Below are 24,615 nucleotides of genomic sequence, written 5' to 3' on the forward strand. Positions count from 1 at the left end.
AGTCATGGAATTAGGAATGTGGTGAGATTATAAGCATTACTTTTTATTTTGTAGGCAATACGCTTATTCCCAAACCACTTTTAAAAAGCAACAGTTATCCGTAATACTATTTTATGCTTGTGCATTAACAAAGCTAAATTTAAGTACTCAAAATGTCCGCAGCTGTGGAAAAAGGATTTTTTTTTCCCGGTAAATAATACCATGCCAATTGAATATATAGACTGGAAATAATAAATGAATTTTGAACCTTCCTATGATTAAAACATTGTTACTATTATTGAAGCTCTAAAAGTGACAGACAAAACTCTGTACCTTTTAAGAAAAAATAGAATATCTTCATGACCTTGTAGTAAGCAAAATATTTTTACAAAGATCAGAAGGATATAACTGTAGTGGAAAACTATCAATAGATTGAGCTACTATTTATTAAAAATCACAAAGAGTGAAAGGGGAAAACACAAAGAGGAGAAATGTAATATGAATATTTAAGAAGGGACTTTATTTCCAGAATATACAGTTAATTCCAACAAATCAGTAGCAATAAAAGAGACAACTCTGTAGAAGAGAGAGAGAGAGAGAGAGAGAGAAAATGCACAAATTATGTGATTGTTCATTTTTCCAGAGTTTATCTAGATGCCCAAAAAACATAAGAAAAGCTACTCAATTTCATTAGTCAAGGGAAGTGCAAATTAAGCTCACTTTGTGATATTTCTAAACATGCAGCACAATGATAGAGTGGAAAAAAAAAAAAGACCATATGGAATGCTGGTGAGCACAAAGAATGACTGGAACTCTCAAAAATTGTTGGTGAAAGAATAAATTGGTATGACTGCTTTGAAAACCATGCCTGGAGTCTACTAAAGCTGAATATAATATATACGTTAAAATAGAAAAATTGCATTTCTAGCTATATACCAAAAGGAACTTGTTCATATATTTACTGGAAGACATGTAAAATAATGTTATAGCAGGAGTATTTAAAATAGTCCCAAAGTAGCAGTAACAGAAGTGCGTATCAGTCATAAAATGGACAAGTGTGATATATTCCTATGATGAAATACTACCTGCAGAGAGAATGAAGTTTATGCAACGCTGTAGTTTAATCTTATGCATTCACAATATTTCACTTCATATGTTGAGCAAAAGAAGCCTGACACAAAAGATTATTCATTTATCAAAAATTCAAAAGAGGTGAAAGGGATCTATGGAATTAGAAATGAGGATAATGATTATTTTTCTGGGGAACTAGTAATCACACAAGGGGTATGAAGCACTTCTGGAATGCTGTTCAGGGTCTATTTCTTGAGCTATCTCCTGATGTCATTACTGTATTCTCTTTGTGAATTCCAAATACTTTGTGCAGTCTTCTGTATGTATGGTATACTACAATGAAATGTGTTCCTAAAGATTAGAAACATAAATGCAAGGGAAAATATTTGAAGATAAAAAATTGCTTGGGATTGACTCCTCCAAGACAAAAGCTTAATAATTTTTTATGAAAAAAATCACGTTTCTTTTTAAAAGATTTTATTTATTTATTTATGAGAGACACACAGAGAGGCAGAGATATAGGCAAAGGGAGAAGCAGGTCCTCGCAGAGAGCCTGATGCAGGACTCGATCCCCAGAACCTGGGATCATGCCCTGAGCTGAAGGCAGATGCTGAACCTCTGAGCCACCCAGGCGTCCAGAAAAAAAAAAAAAAAAAATCACTTCTGATAGTAGGAAAATGCCCACTCATCTCTATGACCCTTTACCAGTTACTATGCTAAATTGAGCCATAATTCCTTAATCATACTACTACTTTTGTTCTTATATTTTTGCCTGGAAAAATCAGAAATTTCTCACTAAATTTAAAAAACAGTAACTGTAGCAGGATATTGATTTTTTTTTCCTGCCTTCCAACTTGAACTGAAATATTGGCTTTTCTTGGGTCTTGAATCTGCCGACTTTTGGACTGTAACCTATACCCTTGGCTGTTCTGGTTCTCAGGCCTTTGGACTGGGAATGGAACAACCCTGTGGGATTTCCTGGATCACTAGCTTGCTGACCACACATCTTGGAACTTTTTGGCTTTCATCACCTCCTAAACCAATCCCATATATTCTCTCTCTTGATGCATCCATTTATTCTGTTAACTAACACAGAAACCATTTTTTGAAAAGATTTGGTTTTACTCAAGCTTACATATTCTTTTTTTTTTTTTTTTTTAGCAATAAGCATGGGTGAATTCCAGGAAACGGTTCAGAATGGGTGAATAATTGCATATCATTGTGGGTTCACACTAATATGATTCACATATAACTATAAATAGCAATGTGTATGGACAAAAGCAATACGTGTTCTAAGAATGTGCTTTGAAATTTTTAACAAAGAAATCTGAACCAGAACGTTTTTATATTTTTATTTCAAATGTCCTGTTTCAAGCTCTGCCGTGTCCATATGGAGAAGGCAATAGCCTATGAAATCTCAGGAAGCAAAGGCTATAACCTCGGAAAACTATAGAAGCTTGCGAGATACTTCTATCAAAGTCTGGAGGATGACCTTGATCAGTCAATCCTCCCATGGACGGTGACTTGATTAGCACATTAGTTCAGTTCTGGGGAAATAAAATAGGAGCTAAGAAATACCACCACTATTTTCTTTCTTTTTCTTCACCACTATTTTCTTCAAGCTAATTTTCAGTTGTGTGGGTTTTTTTCTTTTTTGAAACACTGACATCCTCCTGATATTTTTGGGAAACACTGTTTCAAGATCACCGGTTCTTGGGAATTTTGCAAATCTTGCACAAGTCAGTGCAACATTACAGAACACACATGTTTGCTCTGGTTGGGTAATGTTTGCTGTGCCTTCTACTTGTAACAATATTGAACTTTTTTTCCAGGAGGTAGAGGACACAGAAGGGGGAGCAGCAGGCCATAAAGTGTAAGGTAGCAGATCTCATTTATTGACTAATGACCATGTGGCAGGCAACAATGTGGGGAGCTGTATTTCTATTATTCCCATTTAATCTTCCAGCAATCAGAGATACAGATGCTATTATTATACCAATGTTTATAAATGTGGAGGTATAAGGAGTTACTAACTTACAGAAGTTCCCACTATTGGAAAGTGCCTGGGATGTAACTTAAACTCAGTTCTTTTGGAATCTGGGAGACCAAACTCACTCTCTCTCTCTCTCTCTCTCTCTCTCTCTCTCTCTCTCTTTTTAAGGATTTATTTATTTATTTGGGAGGGGGAGAGAGAGTGTGGGGGGAGGGGCAGAGGGAGAGAGAATTTCAAGCTCCCCACTGAGCACAGAGCCCTATGCAGGGCTCAATCTCATGACTCTGAGATCATGATCTAAGCCTAAATCAAGAGTCTGCCACTGACTGAGCCACCTGGGCACCCCTGGAGACCAGACTCTCGATTGGTATGCTAACTTGTGAATGAAGAAGAGAAAGAATGAAGGGAAAGAGGGGAGATGGGATAGGAAGACAAAGAGAAACTTAATTATAAAATATTTCATTAGAAAATATATATTTTCCATTATAAAATATTTGGTAAAATAACATAAAATGTGAAAGCAAAGAGTAATCTAGACACTCACATCCAAGGAACCTCTTATATTGCCCGCCAGTTACACTCATTTGATTGTGGTCCTATGATATATGTGCTTTAGTTATCTTATTTTCTCACTAAACATTATGCTTTCAGTATTTTCTGAGGTGCTATAAATCCTTGTAGACAATTTAATGGTGTATAGTACCACATTAAGAAAATGAGCCATAATTTAATTAACTGCATTTCCATCTGGGGACATTCACTTGTTTGCTGTGATACATAATACAAGTATGAACATCAGTATTCATAGACCTTTTTCCCAATTTAGGATTAATCATCTATCTGAATATCCGTTTTGTAGTAAGCTTTTTAAATAGTCGGTTCTTGTCAGAATATTTATTTTAGAAATGGTATATTATAGTAAGCCTTTTCAGCCTGATGTTTTCACTTTCCTTGCAATAAATTGTATATCATTTTTTAATTTAAATATAATTGATGTACAATATTATATTAGCTTCAGGCATGCAACATAATGATTTGGTATTTATATGTATTGCTAAATGATCACCACATAAGTCTAGTTAACATCCATCACAACAGAGTTACAGAATTCTTTTTCTTGTGATGAGAACTTTCAAGATCTACTCTTTTGGGGACACCTGGGTGGCTCAGTGGTTGAGTGTCTGCCTTTGGCTCACTGGATCCAGGACCGAGCCCCGCATCAAGGCTCCCCACAGGGAGCCTGCTTCTCCTTCTGCCTATGTCTCTACCTCTCTCTGTGTCTCTCATGAATAAATAAAAAAATCTTTAAAAATAATCTACTCTCTTGGCAACTTTTAAATATGCAATACAGTATTATTAGCTATTGCCACCATGGTATATCATATTGATTTTCAAGATAAAGCACTTAGATGTTATTTTTCCTAAAATCTTAGAATACTAATGAGCTTCTTTTCTACAACTGTAATACTTGTTTTTTTTAATTCTTCCTTAGCCTTTTCAAGTAAGCCTTTAAACAATACAGATCAGAAATATTCAAATGGAGATCTACTTTTTCCATAAAGTGAGCGCTGTGTTCTTCAACTTTTTTTTTTTTTTTTTTTTTTTTTTTTTTTATGATAGTCACACAGAGAGAGAGAGAAAGACAGGGACACAGGCAGAGGGAGAAGCAGGCTCCATGCACCAGGAGCCTGACGTGGGATTCGATCCCGGGTCTCCAGGATCGCGCCCTGGGCCAAAGGCAGGCGCCAAACCGCTGCGCCACCCAGGGATCCCTTCAACTTTTTATTTTAAGTCATCCCTTATCACCTTCGGGCTATGTAGACTTCTATCATAGTATTTATTACTTTAATCTAAATCCCAAGATTTAGACCTGGACCTGGTTGTCAAAATCATTCTTTGACATCAGTCCTGTGAGTCAAGAGAGGTTGCCTAAGCTTTTTTTGGAGAGATTGCAGGGGAGGAGGTGCCTTATACCTCTAAACTGAGAGAAAGAGCTTCAGTTTTCTTGGGAAACAGAGTATTCACTGAAGTTGTGTCTTAGCAGATGAAGTTCTGGTCATAACTTGATTTCCTGAATTTGCATATATTTTGTCAAAATTAATAAATCCTACATGAAATATTGGAAAAGGATTATGTTTCTACTTTTATGCCTGTGTTTTAAATTGTAGGCAGCCTTTGATTTTGAATATAATTAATGTCAGTAAGTAATTTAAAAGTTCAACATGCTGACCTACTCCAAATCCAGATCATCACATAAAATGAGTATTATGTAATTGGCTATGCACAATGGTAGTGTGAGACAAAGAACCTGCTCAAAATATCTTGAATACTATTAGGAGAAGATGTAAATATCATAATAATTATGTGTATACCTGGACCTATTAAATGCTTATATTTTTAATTAATTCTTACAGCAACCTCTCTCACAGCAAGAGCTAGATACCACTTCTAGTCTCATTTGATGGATGGGAAAACTAAAGCATATATAAAAGATAAATAATGGTCCACAGGGGAGATGGACTTATTTTGACCTGGGGAGTATATTATCTAGCAGATCAGAGTGAGATATTCTAGATAGGGTGTTCTGTGAAGGCTTGTTGAATGTCTGTGGATATGCTTATTGATGGGTGACTGGGCAGAGAAGAGATTAAGATGAGTCATAGGTTTAATGACAGGTGGGAGGGAAGTCTAAGAATGAAAACTGAGTAAACCAAAGTTTGTTTCAAAGGAGTGTTTCTATAAACCACAAAATTTATTGGAATCAAGGGTTTATAGAGATAAATTCATATAAATGTGTGAAGACCTCATTGTGAGACATTATGGGGTAGATTCTTGTGAATTTTCTGCCAAAGAGAGATCACATTTCATTTAAAACAGGGAGAAATAAGTCTTAAAACAACAATAACAGAAGCACCTGTTAGGCTTCTGACTCTTGGTTTTGGCTCAGGTCATGGTCTCAGGGTCCTGGAATCGAGCCCCATGCCAGGCTCCCCACTCAGCACAGAGTTTGCTTGAGATTCTTCTCTTCCCTCCTTCTTCTCTGTTCCCCCTCCCACCCATGCACTCTCTCTCTCAAATAAAGAAATCTTTAAAAAAGAACACACACACACACACAAAACACCCCGCCAATAATAACAAAACTATGCTCTTCAAACCTTGTTGGAGAAATATAGTTAAAAACATTGGGAAAGATTGTGGAGGGGTTTATTAACAATCTGAAATCTATCAGTTCAGGAATTTAGTATTTTCTGAATGATTTTCTTGTTTCTTCCATAGTGATAATATTTGCTCTAGGATATGAAATTCAGAATGGTTATTTGCAGATAGTCTTTCAATAAAAAAAGAAAGAAATTTCTCAGAGTATGAGGTCTCAGACTGCCTTAAATCTAGTTGCAAATTGATACTCCAAAGACAAGGCAGCCTGCCAGGTCTATTTTGGTTATTCATTGCTGCATAACAAATCATTCCAAAACTTGATGGCTTCAAATAGGAACCATCATCTATTATCTGTCATGGTTTGTCTCAGCTAGAAGACTCCCAACACTGGAGTTTGGGCTTATCTTCTCATTCACTCCCACATCTGGTAGAGGGTCTTGCTATGGCTACTGGTTAGTACGCCCACATGGGGCCTCTTAATGTAGCCTGGGATTCCTCACAATGTGGTGGCTGGGTTCCAGGAACAAGTGTCTCAAGACAGAGGGTTAGCCAGTCTGAGGTCATTTTGTTTTTTATTATCTAGCATCAGAAGTCACACAGCCCTGCTTCTTCTGCATATTATTGATTGAGGCAGGTATAAAGGTCCACCCAGATTTTAGGAGGAGAGAACATAGACCTCACCTCAGTTCATTGGAGGACTGCCATCACATTTTAATAGAAGTGTGTGGGAAGGGATGTGTGTGTGGATGTGTGTGTGTATATCTGCCATTACAGAAAATGCAATCTGCCATTCCATCTGAGGGTTCTAAAAATTGCCAGAGCCTGGCAAACCAGGTAGGAAGCAATGAGTCACATATGTCTCCTGGAGGTATTTTATTAAAATTGCAAGGGTTAGGGCAGTTCATGAGGGGAGACTTTATTCTGTTTCTCTAGCATGCATATTTTGGTAAGTATTTATACTGAGAAACTGGGAATTTCCCTTGTTGATGATGACTGGAAACAGATCTAAAAATAAAACAACTGGGTTCAGGATGTGATAACTGTGTCAAGAATGGCAGTACAGTTGTTTATAAATCTCATGAGATTTGGTCATGCTGTTCTGCCAAGGCTAAGATTGGTTACTTGGTACAAAGGAAACCATGGACATGGGTAGATGCTTCACAATTACATTGTTTGTTGTTTGAATGGAAACCACCTCCTAAGTCCTGGGCACTGTGACTCTAGGCCACCCACTATTTGTCATTATATGGCCAGGTTCTCAGACTCACTGACACAACAGCTGGAATCATATAGCAGTTGGAATCATCTGACCCGGGAATCCCAGGTACTCTGGGAATTTGTTCGAAGTTTCAGAGATTGTCTTGACTTTTTTATTGGCCCATTATAACACATTAAGTATCTCTTGTGGGTCGAGCACTGTTTGCTATACTGGAAGTACCAAGATGTACAAGGTCCTTCCCTGTTCAAGAACATATGTAAAAGAAAGAAGGCGGGACACCTGGGTGGCTCAGTGGTTGAGCCTTTGGCTCAGGTCATGATCCTGGGGTCCTGGGATCGAGTCCCACATTAGGCTCTCCGCAGGGAAGCTGCTTCTCCCTCTGCCTATGTCTCTCCCTCTCTCTGTCTCTTGTGAATAAATAAATAAAATCTTAAAAAAAAAATAAAAAGAAAGAATACATGCAAATAGGGCATGTCACTATAGGTTCTGAAGTGTCCTGACACAAGGTCAGGGAAAGGGAGATCTTCCAGGCAGAGGGAAAAGCACTTGAATAGAGAGACACAATGCCCCAAGGAACTCATTATAGAACAAAGTGGGATGTGATAAGAGTTGAGGCTATCAAAGTAAGTAGCATCCGGGACATAGAGAAAGAGTTTTATTATTGAGAGGTGTAGCCTGAACTATACACTTAAAATGCCTTCACTTTTTTGAGTTCTGATTTATAGTCCAGGTAAGCGGTTTTTGCAGGAGAATATGAAAAATTATAAAATTCAAGAATCAAAAAGGATCTTAGAAGTCATGAGGTAGCTATATAATTCTAATAAATGCAGGGTAATAAGTTTTCCTGGGAACATATCATCATTGATTAATAAAAAAGTTAACTGCTAAACTTTTTTCTTACTCTTATTCTTAAATATTAAAAAACTATGTTATGAACACTACTTGGAACTTGTTTTACTACATTTATGTTGCCTTTTTATTCACATGCAGTGTCTGATTTGATGCTCAAGCAATTTCTTTTTAGACAGGCAGAGAATAAATTATCTGCATTTTATAATGGAGTAAAATGTTTTTTGGGTGAGTTGTGAATAGCCCATGATCAAAATTTAGCAACTTATACAACCAGGAGTAATAGTTTTGACTTCTGACTTCAAATCACAGCTTTAAAGTGAAGGTAGTTTCTTCCAAAATAGCAGCCATCTGTGTTCATTCAGAGCCTACTTTTTAGAAAAACCTCTGAGAGCTCCTTTCATGTTATCTTGTTTCATCTTTCCCCCTTCCCGTGAGATAGGTGGTGTGGTAGAGACACTAAAGATTCAGAGACACGAGGTCATTTCCATCGTGATCAGGGCATCATGAAACATGTCGTGTTGAAATCCAAATCCCTGGACTTCCTCCCTCACCAGACAGCCCCCCTTTTGTCCTCAGTCTCTCAAAAGTATTCTGTAGAATAAAACAGCAATGTATTTACGTTTTCCCCAAAAGGGAAATGAGAGGTTCAATTGTTAAAACAGTTTAAAAATCAGTGGACTTCGAAATGTAAATAAGAACAAGACAGACATGTCAGTTTTACTTCTAGGCTTGAGGGAAATGCATTATTATTATTATTTTTTTATTGAAGTGAGGCCTAATTTTTTTACTAGTCAAATTTCAAGTCATAAAATGAGCAGCATATATCACTATACAAAAGTGTAAGAAAATTTTGCTAATTTGAGAGAATGAAGGAAGGCAGTTTTTTGTTTGGTTAAAAAAAAGCTTAATTTTTGTTTGTCTCCCCTGATATTTTCATTCCATTAAGAATGTCAGCTATAGTATTCAGCACATCAAGGTAGTGTTTCTAGCTGAGCATGTGTGTTTCAGGTACTTGGTAACATATTACCTTCTGTTCTGGGATCTCTATTATCTTGCAGTTTACTCTCTACATCAAGAAATAAAATCCAAAAATAGATTTTAAATTGATGTGTGCAAATCATCATAATCTTGAAATATAATATGTGTAATAGCTCTCAATCTAGGATTAAGGTATCCATGCTTCATTCTCCCTTATTTCTTCCTTTAAAAAAAAAAAGTCACAAGGGAAAAGTCCCAGGGAACTTCCTTGATTAGAACGCTGGCTCTACTATTTTCTAGCAAAGTGAACTGAAATTACTTAGCCTCTCTGGGCTCCAGTTTTATCTTCAGTAAAATAGGGATAATAAGAAAACCCACTTTATACTGTTATTATGAGGATTAAGTCAGTAAGCTTTTTATTTTAATAAAGAATAAAATTAAGCTCATTAGCCTGATTTGTAAGGCTTTCTTACTCTCTAATTTAAAGACTCTTTATGAAATGTATTATTTGCCTTAAAAAAAATCTTTGTTCCATTTAACCTGGAACAAGGCTAATTTTCTGAGTGTTCCCTACTGGCTATTACTTGAACACCTTTGCCGAGTCCACTGTCTTTAAGAACCTCTACCTACTTTCCCTTATTATAATCTAATAGTATTTGATGTCACCTAGCCCAGCCCAAGGACGGTACCCATAAATTCTCAAGGTATAGAAATGTTGCCATTTCCCGTAGGCTTAATCAGAGGCTGTGGATTTAGGGCACTGATCTTTAGAGTAACTGATCAGAAGGCCACAACACAAGAGGGTCTGGGCTCAGAATTTGCCTACCAAGAAAGTTGCTTAAACTGAGAACAGTTTTGCTCTCTATGTATGCTGGGAAGAATGCTTTTTTCTTTTCTACTGAAAATTATTTCTGTGATTCATAGCTGATTTAATTTTTTTTAATCTAGAATCCTCAACTCCTACTTTTTAAATATTTCATTGAGATATGATTGGCATACAGAAAGGCACCCTTATTTAACATACACAACTCGCTGAATCTGAATACATGTCTGTGAGATCATCAGCACAATCAATGCGATAAACATTTCTGTTTCTTTCAAAGGTTTTCTCCTGCCCTCATTTTATATATATGTTTTTAAGAGTTTATTTATGGGCACCTGGGTGGCTCAGTCAGTTAAGGATCTGCCTTCAGCTGGGGTCATGATCCCAGGGTCCTGGGATGGAGCCCGGTGTAGGAGGGTGGGGCCCTGCCCAGTGGGGAGTCTGCTTCTCCCTCTCCTTCTGCCCCTCCCCCTGCTCACTCGCTCTCTCTTGCTCTCCTTTCTCTTTCAAATAAATAAACTCTTTAAATTTTTTTTTATTTATTTGAGAGAAAGAGGGACAGTGAGAGAGAAAGAGAGAGATCACGAGCAAAGAGGAAGGTCATGGGAAAAGCAGACTCCCCACAGAGCAGGGAGCCAGATGCAGGGCTCCATCCCAGAACCCTGGGATCACGACCCCAACTGAAGGCAGATGCTTAACTGGCTGAGCCACCCAGCTGCCCCTTACATTATTATATCTTGTGAGAAGAGCACTTAATATAATATCTACCCTTAAAGCAAAATTTTAAGAGATACCTGCACTCCCAGTGTTCATTTCAGCTTGTTTTGTTCCCCATCCAAGACATGATTTTCAGAAACAACTGTAAGAATATGCTTCCGTCTCAACAGAAAGTAAACAAAAGATAAGTGACAACATCAGATGCTCTGTTACCAAGGCCTCATTTTCCAATCTCTTCTCAGCTTGCTCCCTCCAGATCCAGCTTGGGTTCAGGATTCCTTCTCTTTCACTCTCCGCCTCTGAGAGCCCATGGCGATTGGCACTCAACTTGATGCACCCTTGGCATCGTTTTGTGTACTGAGGCCATTTGTGCACTTGACTTGTTTCCCCAAGAAATAGCCACTGGAGAGGATTTTGCCTTGTCTACCTGTTTTCCACAAGTATTTTGTCAGTAAGAGTTTCTTAATAAAGATTTTATTTTACACTTAGTCTGTAATCATTGATAATATTTTATGTTCATTTTATAATGACCGATTCCATGTTCCAGAAAGTTTTAGAAAATGTTACTTTCTTCAGAAAGCTGCCATCTTGTGAGCGGCCACTATACATATCTAGAATTCTTAGCAGCTAAGAATGATACTGGAACTGTTCCTGGGGAACTTTGAGGTTAGATAGACCAGGCTGACACCACCGTGAGGTTGAGGTTGATTCTAGATGTGTGAGCTCCCAGAGTTCCAGTTTCTATAGTTGTAGAATGGAGAAGGAAAAATTTTTAAATGGTTTAGTGAAAGTCGAAGGACACCATGACTGTGAATTCAAGTGTCTGGCTCATCATGAGCATTCAATAAAGACTCGATGTTAGTCTTATTACTGTGAATAAAATATGAATCTATAGAAACATGTATTTGTGATTATTTATCACTGTTCTGATATGTAGTAGCTCACCATGAAGAAAGCTTCTCTGATCTTCAACTGTTACCTATTTTGTATTCTTTAGATTTAATCTAATAGTATTCTCGACTGTTCTCAATAATAGTATTGCATGTTTTTTTATGGAATGTCCTTGATTTTCAGTGAATATATACATGTATCTCACATATTTCTCTTCCTTCACCTGTCACAATCATTGTTCTAAAGACTGTATAAATATTTTTATAGATGGATACAACCCTGGCTTGATTTATAACAAATGAACAGTGTATGTCTATTTTGTATTAGTCTTAGAATCCTGCACATTATGAATTATCTGCACATTATATAGTAAAATGTAAATTGATTTTTATTTAGTTAATTTAATAAATACAATAACTGTTTTGGAGGGTCCATTGTGTCAAGTACTTTATGTGTTCATTTGTTTTGCTTTTTAAATTATCTGCATAATAACTTCCTTTTGTACCATAATCACATGAATGGTCTAAGTGCCATGGGTATATAAATTGTGTTGGTTGCTTTCAATTTTCAGGATTATAGAAATTGCTATATAATATCAGGATAAATATAAAAGTATTTAAAATGTACCTTTCAAAGAGTAAACTCAAAGAAATTAATAGTGTTGTAAATATAATTGCATAAAAGCATTTGGAATTTCTTATTTGAATCTTTAAAAGAAGGAATAAAGTATGAGTTTTAGAATTATGTATTTCCTAAGAGACGTGGTATAACAGCTTTGCAAAAGTAGCTTGCGTTTTTATTTGTGTATAAAAGAGAAAAATTCTAGGATTGCTCTCCTCATCTTTATTTCTTATGCAACATCATAGCTTAAATCTTTATATTGTATTTTGGACATCTATCACTTTCAAATCAAAAAATTCCTGAGAAATAAACTAGCATCATCAAGGCACTATACTGTGTTACAGTTTTGCCATACATACTGATGATGTTATACTACTCCATAAATTTTGGTAACACACCTTGGTTGAAGTTTATATGCTGCACATATAACACTGTCTTTCACAACATAAAATTCAGATGAAAATAGTCTACTTATGAATGTGAAAAATATATTTGTAGACCTAGAGAATGAAATGCAAAACGACTCTGGAGCATTGTTGTCTGCGGTGAATGCTTAGTAAATACTCTTGAGTGAACTGACAGTTGATGTGGCCAAGTTGTAAAATGCAGTATTCAGGACCAGCCAATTTATTTTTGTTTTGTTTGATATATTGTGTCAACTGATATCTTACATTTATATGAAGTATATGAACCAGAAGAAAGAAGAGGGTTTTTTTTGTTTTTGTTTTTGTTTTTTATTGTGACATTAAGAAGACAGGCTTTTTTGGTGAATGATGAAGCTATAATCTTCTGCAGTGGTTTATTTCAAAAGCAATTTGACATAAAACTATTCTATACATTAGTTCTTTTATTTTTCTTTGCTGCCCACTCTCTACCTAATTCATCCTTAGAGGATCATAATTTATTTTTTAAATGATACTATAAATTTCTGTATCTTGGCTAATAATTAACATTAGATTTTCATAATAATGGTTATTATTTTATAGGACACATGAAAATATTTTAAGCACTTTTTATAGTTGAGATGCCCATAGCAGGACTAAAAAGATTGGCAACTATTGTGAAAATATAAGAGATTTCTCATCAAAGTTAAGGATGGCTTTTTGTTCTCAAGTGTCACCAATTACTTGGCTTTGACTCCCTAGAACTGGTCATTGAAATATATGAAAGTCAAGACACCTGGGTGGCTTAGTAGGTTAGGCATCTGACTTTTGATTTTGGCCCTGGTCGTGATTTCAGGGTCATAGAATCAAGCTCTGCCTCACACCCTCTGTTGGGCTCCTCTTTGCCTCTGCCCTTCCTTTCTCTCTCTCTCTCTCTCTTTCTTTCTTTCTCTCTCAAAATAAATAAGTCTTAAATAAAATCAAAATAAAAGGACTTCTGTCACAGATTTGAGAAGCTGGCTATATTTTTTATAATTATATTAAGATAAATACATAATATTAAATTTAAGTTTTTTTCAGTTATGACCTTATGCTACTTTATTGACCACCAGTGCGATACTCTTAGGAAAAATTATTGTAAACCATACCACTTTCTTTATCTAAGATCATATATTATTGGTTCTAGGTATTTAGTCAAGCAAACATCCAGAGCTGTGTTAAATAATTTCAAAAATGGAGGAAACGTTTTGAGGATCTAATCAGAAAGAAAGATCCTTTTTTCCCTTAGATTTGTGAGTATAAGAATTTCAAATATCAGAAAATTATATTTTATTGATGCCTCTTTAGAGCCTGTACATAGTTGTGCTTGGTCCAACTGTTTCAGGAAGGTATTTGAAACACTACAATATAACCGTAATTTATAACAACTTTGTTCAGGTAGCCAGTTGTAAAATGTACATCTTAGCTTATTCACTTTTCTAAGAGAGACATCTCTTTTCACCTATAAACAAAAAGTGAAAAGTTGTCGGTGTTTTTTTTTAACATACTGTTTTCCAGATGCAATGATGTAATGTGCAATGTGATAATTAATTGTGTCGTGTTAGCCCTGAAAGGAAGAAACTGAGACAAACTTCTTGTTTTTTTCACTTTTAGAAATAGATCCATAGTTTCTTTGAGATATCTTACTCTACAAAGGAATTCTAATTGGGCATTTACAGAGATTTTTCTGTACAGGGTTGCTGAGGGCAAGAGCTGTGTTGGGATTATGGATGATGCTGTTAGAGACTCTTGCTCTTTGCTTCCTTGGAGTCTCCTACCATGTTCACCGTCTCTCTTAGTTTCACAGTCCCTTTTAATAATCTGCTTCACTGAGATAGCAGTTTTACCAGGGCTTCCCACTTCCCAAGGCATCTTAAAGAAGATTTTCACTAACCTCATTAAATTATACCAGCAGGGAATTTTCTTGTGGTGCTTATTTTGTTTCTGTCCATTTGTCTTGTTTTCCTGACATTTATTACCCATTTATGTATTTTTTTAATGTTCTGATAAATTCACTTTAGAGGAGACCACGAACATTTTTTTTTTCAAATTTTATTTATTTTGGAGAGTGTGTACCCAAGCAGGGGAGGGGCAGGGAGAGGCAGAGGGAGAGAGAAAATCTCAAGCAGACTCTGCTGAGCATGGAGCCTCCTACCGGGGGCCCTGATCTCATGACCCTGAGATCATGACATAAGCTGAAATCAAGATTCGGAGGCTTAGCCAACCTGAACCCCCCAGGAACCCTGGAAAGTCTTTTAAATTTGACACATCCTCAGTCATTCTGATCCTTTCCTAATTCCTGTTCCCCTAAAAATAAAGAAATAAATAAACAGTAACAACTTACATTGAGAGACCTACTTTTTAATGTCTTTAAATCACTTATTCTTTTCCTTCCACTCATCCTTCGAGTGGGTAGCACATCTTGGACTTGTTATAGCTGCATCACAGACCTGCAGACCTGTTTTGATTGAAATCTGTCCCTTATATTTCCATGGAAAATATCCAGTTTTTTCACTTTGAACCTAAATGAATAAGAAGTAATGGCTAGAGGCTTTTGGAAGGGCAAGGATGGAGTAAGCTTTAACCTTCCCTCTATATTCTCCATGTTTTATCCTATCCTTACCCCTGGGGAAGGAACTTATGCTTTCACTAAAATTAGGGTTCTCAGTATACAAAACAAGTTCCTTAGACTAGGCCTTTGGCCCTACTTTGCAATTAGATTCTGCTTCTGAGCCCTTCTCATGCAGAAATGTTGAAACAAGCACTGATATTCAGCACTAATTATTACATTAGGATTCAAAATAGGGGGCAAAAATGAAGAATAGTTGATGTAAAGCTGTCCAACAAATGGGAAAAGCAAAACAAAAACAAAACTGTAGACATATCTTCACAGTGAAGGTTTGTTTACTGCTTAACAGTTCAAACTTTATAAGCACTTGAGTAGTTAAAAAATGGCTAGAGTACTACTTCATGGTTTTATATACTGAAAAAAAAAACATTTTAATCTATTAGTTATAGGCATGTTTCTATTAGGCTAGATGTTACTAACCTGTTTTCAATTAGAAAACTCCATTTCTTTAAAAAGCAGGTTTTTTTTTTTTTTTTTTTTTTTTTTTTTTTTTTTTAAGAAATAAGGCTCCTGGATGATAGAGGCTCCTGGGTGGCTCAGTCAGTTGAGTGTCCAACTCTTGATTTTGCCTCAGGTCATGATCTCAGGGTTATGAGATTGAGTCTTTCATTGTAGGGCTCTGTGCTCAGAATCCTTGTCTGCTGGAGGTTCTCTCCCTCTCCTTCAGTCCCTCCCCCCAAAAAATATATATTGTGATAATTATTAAGTCTTCTTAAATGTCTAGGTGGTATTTCATCTGTTTTTTTATTTTTAATTCCTGCTCCATCCAAAGTTCTGTTGTTATGTTTGACCCGTAAAAAGTTAAATGGGATTAACCCATTTTTGGTGGAATTTTAGAATGTCAGCTGAGATCTTCATTCTCATTGTATTCCTAGTATCAGAAAGTTGTCAAAAAGAAGATCTCTCCTGCTGGTCTCAGGATTCTGAGAAGCAAATTAATCTTTGAAACTCCTCATATTCAAAAAAAGAGCTGACTGTTCATCCTGGGAAGATCATATCTTCCAAAAATATGTGCTTTCCTTCTATAAGAAGGGATATTCTTCATCAAGTTACATCACTTGGTTTCTTTTTTCAAATTATTCAGGGACATTTGTCAAATCCTGTGGAAACAGATACAAAAATCTCAGGATGAAGTGCCATTTATTCAGGCTTTTAGACCATGAAAAGTTTCAGGATTAAAATAATATTAATATAGGCATGAAAGGAAGACTGAGTATATATTTTATGGAATTATTCCCCTCTTTTCTCTAAGAAAAGCAGTTCCTTACTGTTTAATATATAGATTTGCAGTGGAGGATGTTTTGTCTATCACTGTATATGTCTCTGCTAGCCAGCTGAATAAATTCCCTACAAGGCTAACTAGTTCAAAATTCAGCTGCCTTGGAGTATTGTTTTAGTGCTACACTCTTATTTAAACTCTGAATATCTGATGTGGCAATATGAGCTTTTAATTCTGAGGTCAGGGCAGCCCAGGTGGCTCAGCAGTTTAACACCGCCTTCAGGCCAGGGTGTGATCCTGGAGATTGGGATCAAGTCCCACATCAGGCTCCCTGCATGGAGCCTGCTTCTCCCTCTGCCTGTGTCTCTGCCTCTCTCTCTCTCTCTCTCTCTCTCTCTGTATCTCTCATGAATAAATAAATAAAATCTTAAAAGAAAAAGAAATGCTAATTCTGAGGTCAGTGTTAACTATGGTTGAAATATACTTTAAACCTAAAAAAAGTTTCCATATATACATTATTTAATGTGATTCTTTTGAAAATATATGCTATTTTGTGTTCCAAAATGTGAATACATGCAATTGTTTTATTGCATTACTCAGTGAACCATGTATATAATATCACTCATATACTCTCACAAAACTTTAAAGGCCTTTTTAGTATGGGTATTAATGCCTGTGGTTTTTTTTTTTTTTTCTTTGAAATTGAGCACTCAGGTGATATATTTTGGCCCTGAAAATTCACATTTTCATTTTATTGAAATGAGGGCTTAGTGATGAGATCATTCTCTTTTCTGCAACTGAAATTCTTACTGGACAAAGACATGAATGAGTGTTATGGATACTTCCTGAAGACTCTGGGCAAAAGCATCCACTTAGTAGTTTAGCAGAAATTGAAAGATGCTCTTATCTACCCATGAATTTATTCATGGATCCTAGGTACAGCATATCTTGCCCAAATCTAAATACTATGAAAGAAACCTAGTAATTAAGCTTGAATTTTAAAACAAGGGTCACATCTTATGTAATTGCTGGTTTTCTGGATAATCATAGAATGCACAATTAGAGCTAATATTGTTATACTATAAATGAGGTATGTTCAATTTTATAGTCAGCTTTCATCATTGTCTTTCTGATAGCACTTAAATTGAAATTAATTTCAATTTGAAATTTGTAAATTTTTTTCTTTTGCTATTTTCCTTTCTCTTAAATCTTGAAGCATAAATCTTTAATCTTCAATTACCCTGTGGAAGGTCATGCTCTGTATTTTTTCTAGAATTCTATAAGCCTTTCATTACTAAAACCCATTACTTAAATCCCCGAAGATGTTTCCATATCATTTACAAGAAAGCGATTTAAGCCATCCATTCTACCTTCTATTTGGGACAAAATAAGTAACGTATATCCAACATTTGAATAGTTTAGTTTATTCATATGATTGCTCTACATGTAAGTTCTGTTTTTAAAATGTATTTATATTGTAGGCTTTTCTGGGTTTCTTGGTGCAATTTATTTTAATATTTTTATTTATTAATTTGTTTGTTTGACAGAAAGTGCACAAGCAGGGGAAGCAGGAGAGGGAGAAGCAGGCTTCCTGCTGAGCAGGGAGCTAATAGCTGGGCTAGATCCCAGGACCCTGGGATCATGACCTGAGCGGAAGGCAATTGTTTAACCCACTAAGCCACCTAGACGTCCCTCTTGATGCAACTTCAACAGCATCATGATGTATTGATTCTTGATAAATACCTTTTCTTTAAGGCAATTGTACATCATATAGGTAGGTGATTGCCACTAAAAGTGAGACGGAACCCGAACTTTCTTTATATCCAGACACATGAGTCATTTAAGAAATCTGGACTCAGTAATGCCTAAGAGCTGAGCATTAATTAAATGTGTTTAGCCATAAACAAATCTCCTTTGATTCTCAGATGCTAGTGTTCTAGAGAGTAGTAAGAGGTTATCACTTCCCTGCAGGAACTTTCAGTGCAGCCAGTTGGATACTGATTAGAATTTGAATGGAGCTTTTCTTTGCAAAGCACATTAGCACACATGGATTCAGTTGATGGATATTTGTAGCTTGTGGGTATGGGTGTATGTTTGATTCCTAGTTAAATGTGATAGCCTAATACAGAGACATCTTTTTCTTCTATTACCATACCATGACCCTGTGCATGTGACACATTTTACAAATGTATGTTGTTGATCATGAGGAGACCAGAGAATGTGGCAAGCTCAGTGTAAAACCTGTCATGATTTTTGAAAAACCTATTCAACATTCAGTTCTTCTACTGTGGGCTTTTTTTGCATCTTCTTGTTGGAAGGATAAGCAAATACTCCGAACAGAGGTATTAAAACAGATTGTGGATGTTGATTAGTTCTGCAAAGGCCAAAAACGTAAATGCACATTTGTCAAGAATTAAGGTTTGGGGCTTTTCCCTCTCACAAATTCAGATCATCTTCTGTAATTTCTCAGTAGGTGATTCTAAGCATAGAGTTCAGACAGCATCCTTCTAGAATGGGTAATAATATTCTTGACAATTGAAATGTGGTTTCATGATTTCCTTCAAACATTTACCAGATAATTTCAAAACTTTTCCATTCTGGTTTTAGCCTTATCTGAGACTCTGTGCGAAATATATGGCAAGGGGTCAGAGGAGGAGTGAAGGACAGAATTGTTTAGCTTGTTGTTGGCAGAGAAGTTGTATTGCTGAATAAGATCACACGTTATGGCTGGAATGGTTTGGTAACAGTTTTTTCCACACTGGGAGGCCAAACAGTCTCTGCCAAACAGAAGAACATAATCTATACTGTCAGAATGGAAAAAAAAATGGAAAAAGTGGTAGCCATTATGAAGCTGGGGAGTTCTGGAGGTGACCTTAGAATTTGGCTCTTGCATGTTACCATGAGGAGGAACATACAGACACCCAACTACTGCAGAGTGGTTGGCTCCTGTATTGCCCAGAGAATATTTGACACTGAAACTAATGAAAAGGTGAAAGTGTTCGATTCCAAATTCTTTCTGAGAACTTCTGTCAGTGAAGATTCTGACATACATCGTTGCTACACTGCTCTTCTGATTTAGTAACAGAAATGGAGAGTAAATACTAATGTGCTCAAAAAAGTGTTTTTCCTTTCCATGTATTAGCTCATTTAATTCTTACATTGACCTTATGAAACTATTATGATTATTTATTTGTTTACTTGCTTGTTTATTTTTACCTCCCTTTCAGAGTTAAGAAAGGAGAAGCAAGTTAGTATCTTGTCTGGGGACACATAGCTAGTGAGTCTGGCTGTGGACGTCATACTTCAACTACTCTCTAGTGTCTTGGTATGAAGAATGATACAGTGGTGCTCAACAGAAAAATCTAGATCCCCTTCCTTTAGGCCTTGATTTTAGTGTCTTGTTTGTGTAAAATATTTGTTTTGGTCAGGGGACAGAGGTACATAAATTCCATAAGAAGTATTAATATAAAAAAAGAAGTATTAATATAGACACCCTAATTTTTACCATTTCTTTGTTTTTCCACATTATAACTTTATGAATCTTTGATTTTTGTCACAATTCTTAGGAGTACTCAATGTAGACTTAATGTGAAATGTGGTTAGAAACTTTGATTGCTGTTCTTGTTAACTTTATTAAAAGTGTGAACCATAAAATTGTTTAATAATAATATGAGTGCCTGCATAATACTATTCATTAGATTATTTTTTAAATGAGCATTTTTTTGCATTCACATTTTATGATTCATTATTAACAGAAGTGTTTCCTGTAATCCACATGTATGTAATAAAAGAGTGATCAGGGGTTATATGATTGTTTTACCCCCTACAACCACAAGGGCTCCTGGCACATAGTTGGTGCTCAATGAGTATTTCATGAATGAGTATTCATCATAAACAAATGAATGATGAAATTAACTGCTTCAAATAACATTTGAGCTTATTCAAATGCATAATTTTGTGTTTCCTCTACTATTAGAGAAATATTCAAGGTTGTTGATAAATAAAATCAAGAATAGAATGGGAAGCACCAGGATGTTGAGAAAATCGTGCCCGTTCTCAACCCTTTGCCCAAGCTGGTTCTTTTGAGGTCCTTGAAAGAGGGGTACTTCTTAGTTTTCTCTTCATTGCCAGTACTGACAAAGCGCAGGGCTCTGGAAGTCATTAGTGACAGAAAAGTCAATGAGCAGACTGAGTGACATAGCTTGTGTCCTTTCATGGACACCTCATGTGAATAAGATACAAGTATAGCAATCTCAGTGTTTAGGGAACATATTACTGAAGGCTTAAGGCAGGTGTAAGGACCACCTCCTTGGGGAATAGTGATCTAGCATCTCTGGATTGGGTGCAACTTTATGGACCATGAAGTCTTTATTTAGACCTCAAGTCCAAGGGCTCTATGTTCACTACCCTCTGGTACTTGGAGTTTTTATAGTAGCACTGCGAAGAGATCACTCAGCCTCTGCTTTGAGTTCCTCTGTCACTAAGATTTTGTGTGGGCTTTTGTTAACATGCTTGTTAACATGCTCAAGGGTACATTTTGTCTGCAGTTAGTTGAATCCACTGGCCCCTCATCCAGCCAGCCTTGGTTTCCTAAGACAGGGCATCCTTTCAAATATTTTAGGACCATTCTCTGATTTCCAGAGGCTACTCTAATGCTACCATACTACTTGGGGGTATTTACATCAGTCTCCAGGACTTGATTGACTCCTCCTTCTCCTTCTGATCACTGGCTAGAGCTGGTCCTGATTTGTGGCTGTTAATGACTCATTGGGCAGCAGTACTAAAACAGGATTGATTAATGAATAAGTGTTAATCTCAGGAAACTTCCCAGTGACTTGCTATATAGCATTCTGTTCTTAGAAAGGACAGGTACTCATTGAAAAGTTCTTGAACACTTACTTGATTGCTTGATCTATACCACATTTCCTATGTTTTCAGCCTCATGATGTCCTTCACATACATTTCCTTCATATGTTAACTTGTCCTCTCTTCCAGTCATGAGTCCATCTGCATTACTCCAGCCTCTTTCTTCCTATTCCATTAGCTGACTAATGGTTCCCCCCCCCATGCCCCACCATTCATAATCTCCTGTACCTGTTCAGTTCTGTGTGTTTGGAAAGTCTGTAGTAACTACACTATTTTTAAAAGTTCTCTAATTTTTTTAACAGAAGCTCCATAACCTCCTCCCACCTCCCCACATGATGACACAGGGAGACAGTGCTACAGGCAGACAGTGACAACAGGACACCAGGAAGTGCCTGAGAAGGTCAGCCCCACCTTGACATGATGTGTGCAGGGATTTGGACAACACATACCAGCATTTCTAAGAAACATGCAAGTCCAGTATATCATTCGTTATTTGAAATATAGACAAAAGTTGTGGTTAACAATCAGATATATGACTACTAAAGTAATTACATAATGACCCTGAATAACCATTAGCAATCACAGCACCATGTAAGTTGTCATATTTTTCAGTCTGTGTTTTATGTTTAAATTCCATAGAGGAAAAAACGTATAATAACACCATGAAATGAAGCATTGTTTGCTTTGTGGGCTCCAAAGGTTTTTTTTTATGGAACCCTTATAGTATTTTTGTAACTGTAGGATTTGACTTCCAAGATGCCAGGATTAATGAGTTTGTGTTAGCACACTTACACTTTCAACGAACAAAACTGGCTTACATTTCCAGAATTTCTCTTTATATATATTGACTATAGACAATAGTCAAGTTGGCCATTAAAAAACAAAAATTACTAAATATATGATTATTTAGAATCAAATATTGAATATTCTCATTTTTTCCCTTAAAAGTTGATTTGTGTTGTGTAGAACTCATTCATAATTCAGGGATAGTTGGCTATACCATATGTGACTGTAAGAAGGATCATTACCTTTAACAGCTGGGAATTCTTAATGAAGTGAAAATGTGTACAGTCAAGGTCAACAAAGTTTTTTGTTACAAATTTTTATTATCCCAACATCAAAGGCTACTGATAAAGGTTTCCTTGGTACCAGTACTTTTCTATATGTGAAAGAATATGGGTTTATTACGTATTAAGCTCTGAGGCTTCTGGAATAATAATTTAATTTCAACATTTGTATCTGTATAGGATTCTACTTATCATTGGTGTTAAATATGAATGCTAAATTTTTCCACACTAAATAAAATCTGTAAGATGCCATGGTCAGTTAACTATTGAATTGGAAGAGCAAATTTATCATATCTAAAAGCAAAAATAAAAGATGTCTGGGTAATGTCAGATATTGGGGATATTAGACATGTTTCCAATGACTGTTTTTCTTTAATCAGTTACATTCTTTTGTCATGCATTTGGGAATAGTGTATTTGAAATGAATTCCTCAGAGTAGTGTTGATTTTGTATTTGAGAGCCTGTTAAGTAAGCATTCTGTATTAGTGAATTCAATAATGTAAATGGTAATTTTTTTTTCAATTTTGGAATTGTAACAGCCATACTAGTTTTTAATAGTTAGGACCTGTGCCATGAATTGTCTTCATTTTAATGTGCCCTACTCACAAAACAAGAGGGAATGTTATTTGGAATTTAGCTATACTCATCTTCTCAATCAAATTCCACTTTAGAGGTAAGTTAAATAGAAGTTATTGAGTACTATGTAAATATACTGAATCAAAAGTATGTTATTGACTAAATCAGGAAAAGAGCTTTAAAAAAACTGTCTATACCTATATTGGTAGGTATGACCTGTAGAGAAATATTTAGAATAGTTTTTTATTTCACTTCCCCTTTCTATAAATAATATGATTTCACTGTAAAGCTACATGCCATATCCAAGATCAGATTACATGGTGGAGATAATGTAAGACTAGAAACAAAGATTTCTTATATTTAAATTCTGGCTCTAATATTAACTGATGATTAATATTTTGCAAGTCATTTATTCAATATGAGTTCCTAAGACCTTCAGCTGACCTAGTGGACCAAAGAATTCAGGACCTAATTTCCATGTATTCTGCTTGACATGACTTTTACAGAAAAAACAGAGCACTGTAGGCCCAGCATTTTGCATTGGAATAAAGTCTTGACAGTCTACAACCAGACAATTTATTTCTTCTCCAGTGAAGTATTTTGTACCCTTTAGATTTCTGTTGCACTCATCAGACAGTGATAGAACCTCTCAAATTCATTTATAGTTTTTCTAGTAAAAAGATTCAGGTCTAATATTTAACTGTTTTAGCTGAGTTTAGTTCACTATAAATAGGATTAACTGTTGAAATGATTATAAAGGTGACTAGTAAAAATAGTGCTATGGAATTTGCAGTGTCTTCATCATGTTTATAAGGGCTATAAATTTTTAAATACTTCTTCAGAAGTATTTGCCACCTTGCACAAAAGAGAAAACTCCAACATTTCATGATGCTATTGAGTTTAACCACAGCTAGTTCCTGAGGCCAAAAATCAATCAATCAATCAATCAATCAATCTTAGGTCGATTGAATAAGAGTTGTCACTCAAAATGGTTGTTATTATACTAGCACACTGATGAAAATTACATATCCGAATTAAAGAGATGTGGGAAAATTTGAGAGGTTGATAAATCTCAGCAATAGGAAAATTTCTCCTTCTGTGTCATTTAGATATAATAAAGCAGTCCTTTGATATCTTTATCATTTTTGTCAAACTGAAAAGAAACAGTTTGAACTAATATAGTAGATTACTTAATCATGCATTCGCTCAGCAATTAGTGAAAATGTCCTTTGAACTGGACACCGTGCTAGAAATAAAGAGATGTGAAGATTCCTAAGACAAAGTTCTGCCCTTGATATGTTCAGAGTGCAGTAGAAAAGTAAAAAAACAAACAAAAAAAAAAAAAAAAACAAGGTAAGGTAAGGTAAGTGAGTTGGAAGGAAATCAGAGCGAGAATATAGTCATAAATTGAGTTCAGGAAATAAGGATGACTAGTGGCAGTAGAGAGAAACTAAAATGAATGTGGCTCACAAACTGAAGTAAGTATTGTTTCATAGCCATTGAGATTTCTAAACCTAGACTGCACAAGCCATGGCC

General features: G+C 35.9%; 1 protein-coding gene across 18 annotated transcripts in view; it reads left to right on the forward strand.

The window, feature by feature from the left end:
- The window catches only part of PRR16 (proline rich 16), a 198,630-nt gene that overhangs the window by 113,869 nt on the left and 60,146 nt on the right, over positions 1-24,615 (forward strand). For 3 of the 18 annotated variants that reach the window (XM_038551896.1, XM_038551899.1, XM_038551904.1), the window contains exons 1-2: positions 19,608-19,664; positions 21,739-21,836. The exons of 7 other annotated variants lie outside the window; for them this stretch is intronic. Coding sequence is in view for 2 of the 11 variants with exons in the window: in XM_038551901.1 (XP_038407829.1) it covers positions 21,854-21,904 (51 nt within the window). In the remaining 9 variants the exon portion in view is untranslated. Of the gene's footprint in view, positions 1-19,606; positions 19,665-19,812; positions 19,896-21,738; positions 21,905-24,615 lie in introns of those variants that run through there. 8 more of the 18 variants (XM_038551895.1, XM_038551898.1, XM_038551905.1 and 5 more) reach the window with 5 other exon arrangements.

This window comes from Canis lupus, chromosome 11 (assembly GCF_011100685.1).
Source record: "Canis lupus familiaris isolate Mischka breed German Shepherd chromosome 11, alternate assembly UU_Cfam_GSD_1.0, whole genome shotgun sequence".
In the NCBI taxonomy this organism is placed as follows: domain Eukaryota; kingdom Metazoa; phylum Chordata; class Mammalia; order Carnivora; family Canidae; genus Canis; species Canis lupus.